This window comes from Centruroides sculpturatus, unplaced genomic scaffold (assembly GCF_000671375.1).
Source record: "Centruroides sculpturatus isolate CEXI.00-Female unplaced genomic scaffold, Cexi_2.0 scaffold1164, whole genome shotgun sequence".
In the NCBI taxonomy this organism is placed as follows: Eukaryota; Metazoa; Arthropoda; class Arachnida; order Scorpiones; family Buthidae; genus Centruroides; species Centruroides sculpturatus.
This window is the reverse complement of record NW_019385363.1, coordinates 209,976-212,833: the sequence shown is the minus strand read 5'-3', so window position 1 is coordinate 212,833 and position 2,858 is coordinate 209,976. Positions and strand designations below refer to the sequence as shown.

The 2,858-nt window shown below is 25.1% G+C and overlaps 2 protein-coding genes across 2 annotated transcripts in view; both read right to left on the bottom strand.

Annotated features, from left to right (window-relative positions):
* Positions 1–331: 331 nt before the first annotated feature.
* LOC111638148 (guanine nucleotide-binding protein G(o) subunit alpha-like) overlaps positions 332–2,858 on the bottom strand; it is a 14,638-nt gene continuing 12,111 nt past the window's right edge. Inside the window, exons 3-4 of the mRNA XM_023383792.1 lie at positions 1,617–1,758; positions 332–481 (exon numbers count right to left, since the gene is read on the bottom strand). Of these exons, the coding sequence (XP_023239560.1) occupies positions 332–481; positions 1,617–1,758 (292 nt within the window). The remainder of the gene's footprint in view (positions 482–1,616; positions 1,759–2,858) is intronic.
* LOC111638138 (peptidase inhibitor 15-like) overlaps positions 1,886–2,858 on the bottom strand; it is a 6,440-nt gene continuing 5,467 nt past the window's right edge. Inside the window, exon 9 of the mRNA XM_023383779.1 lies at positions 1,886–2,335. Within this exon, the coding sequence (XP_023239547.1) occupies positions 2,295–2,335 (41 nt within the window). The 3' untranslated portion in view covers positions 1,886–2,294. The remainder of the gene's footprint in view (positions 2,336–2,858) is intronic.

The window sequence follows — 2,858 nt, the reverse complement described above, 5'->3', positions numbered from 1 at the left end:
AAAAAGAAAATAATAGAGAAAATGACAGTATTCTGGGTGTGTGTAATAACAACTCGAAAAACCGGAATTATCTATGAAGTTGCAAATACAAGTATGGTGAGAGATGAGCTTTAATGCTACTATAGTAGCATCAGTTGATAAGTTATCAGTTTCTGTTTATTTAAAGTGATATAAAGTAACAGTAGAGATGTTGGATATAATAAAAAAGCACGAACAGAGTTCACTAACCTTTCAGTACTTAAGCACCCTTTATTTTATAGGCTACAACATAAAATAAAGGATAAACAATTGGCATGTGATTGATTAAAAATTGACATTTATAAAATAAATTTTAAAAAATAATAATTAAATTATTCCGTCCGAAACAGTCTTGTACACCCGTATCATTCCATAGCCTTTTCATGGCACTCAATAATTCTTCAGAAATTGGTTCTGTATCCTCCATTCTTGATACAACATCAAATACCATCTTTGCATCAGCCTAAAATTATCAAATAAAACGTTTAATAAATCGATTTTTTTTAAGTTAAATATTTTCACTTTAATCTACACCGCCTGTAAAGATTGCTTCCTTGTATAACCACTTCACAGTGCAGGAAAGCCAACATTACACTTTTTAATCGTTACTAATATCCCTTTTTATATTATAAAATTGTGTAATTTTAGTGAAAATTTTGGCATTATTGTGTTTTCAATAATTTCTCTCGTGTATTATTGTGTTTTCAATAATTTCTCGATAAACTTTATTAGGATTACATGCTGTATAAAGTTAACTATTTAACATTTCTTGTTTGTTTTCTACCTCATCACTTGACGTCTATGAAATTTGACTAAAAAGTATTCACATAATAATTTAATTATTAGATTTTTTAAATTATTATACAGACAGCGAACTTCTGTAACATTATTTATTGTCAATACTTCCTAAAAATTATCTAAAAATATCCAGCTTATACTTCATCTAAGCTGCTTATAATTACAATTCTCTAGCGTTATTTCATATATATTATGAACGAAACTGTTTTAAATATAATATTTAGCTTATATCTTAATAATATATTTACAAAATTATATAATACTTAATTTTCTAGTAATAATTTCGTTCATCATAAAGACATTTTGATAATTTTCTTTATATTCTTATGTAGAATTTTTTTTAAAATCGCCAACTGTAAATGGCTTTAAAACATAATTTTCATTCGATAAAAAATTCTTTTAATGCTTTTTTCAGTTAAATAATAACATAAACCAGTTTAATGAATCCAAGAACTTCTCTCCAGTTTATTTAACGGAAGTATAAATAACAAAGAAACGTTTGAATAAAATACACGTAAAAATATTAAATTTCGCCATTTTTAAACCGTTTGTAAATATGTTTAAGAATTGAAAAAAAAACATAAGTTAAATTTTTGCTAAAATCTAAAAATAGTTTAAAATGTACTAAAAGTGGGATAAATGTACTTTTCTTAAAATAGTAACAGAATTTAGGACAAAACGGTAAATTAATGTTATGTAAGTTACTGCGCTTATCTTCCCTTTTCAGAATGTTAACTCTTAAACATTTCTAGAAAATATAACAGAAAAAAAAATGAACGAATTTTAATAAATTAATTTACCTCTCTCTCGTTGTTACTGAAATTTATTCCCAATGTTGGCATGGCTCTCAATATAGCCACCATTGATTGTACCGTGTTGCTATAGACGACTGGCTTATACTGCCTGAAGTCTTCTGATGTAAATCCACTGTCGTGAATAATTCTATAAAATATTTTAATTATTATACCGTTTAATTAACAGTTTAAGTCATTATAAATGCTTATTTAAACAGTTATGAAGTAATAATTATTTCATAAATATGTATAATATAATATAAAGTCTTTGCAATTTTAAAATATATTTTAAATGCCGTCCGAATGGACTAAAACAACAGCAAACTCGATTATCCGTAATCGAATCAGGCAACTTTTCAATTGTAAGATATTCGTGAAGTATGAAAATAGATATTTAATGCATACTTTTTCGTGCTGAAGAATTAGCGCTAGAACTTTTGCTAAGTTAAAGCAATTTAATAACGTACCACTATGAATTTAAGACGAACCCCGACTTTTAAATGGAATTTTAAACCTCGATATAGCGCTTCTCTGAAATTGGCGCTAAGTCGAAAGGCCTCGAACAATAAGAATTACATAAAACAATGAGTTTCTACACAGAAGTTTGAAAAGTCACGCGATTTGGTGAGAGAAATGTCTTTTGCAATGCCAATTTAGTACTTCATAGTAGCAGAAATTCCGTTCTCAAGTAAACGGAGTGGCACTATAAGAAGGGCGCAGTTTGACTGTAATTTGAATGATAATTAAAGATAAATATAGTTTTAAAATTTTATTAAAGAGTAAAAATGTTGAGAATTATTTAAAATAAAGTATAAAATAAATTCAAAATAATATAAAAATTTTCATTATACACAGACTTTAGAAAAGTAAATAACCTGAATTTAAGGCTTATCTTAACTTTAAATTTATAAAAAAATGTGTAAAAAAATCGATAATTTAAATTTTAAAGCTCTGCAAAACTAGCATTTAAAATTAAATTAAATTAAATTAAAAAACGAAAAAAATTATAATGCGATATAAAAGTAAATAAATTATTTTCAGAATTTAACAAAAGTTAAAATATTTTCTTCATATATAAATTATATAATTCATTAATTATATTTATATTATTTAAAGAGTCTACATAAGTGAAAAATAATGTTTCTATAAAAAAAAGTATAACTTGAATTGTCATAAGCACTGAATTATATACAAAATGAGGATATTGATAAATGAAAAATAAATAAATCAAATATAAATATTATAATA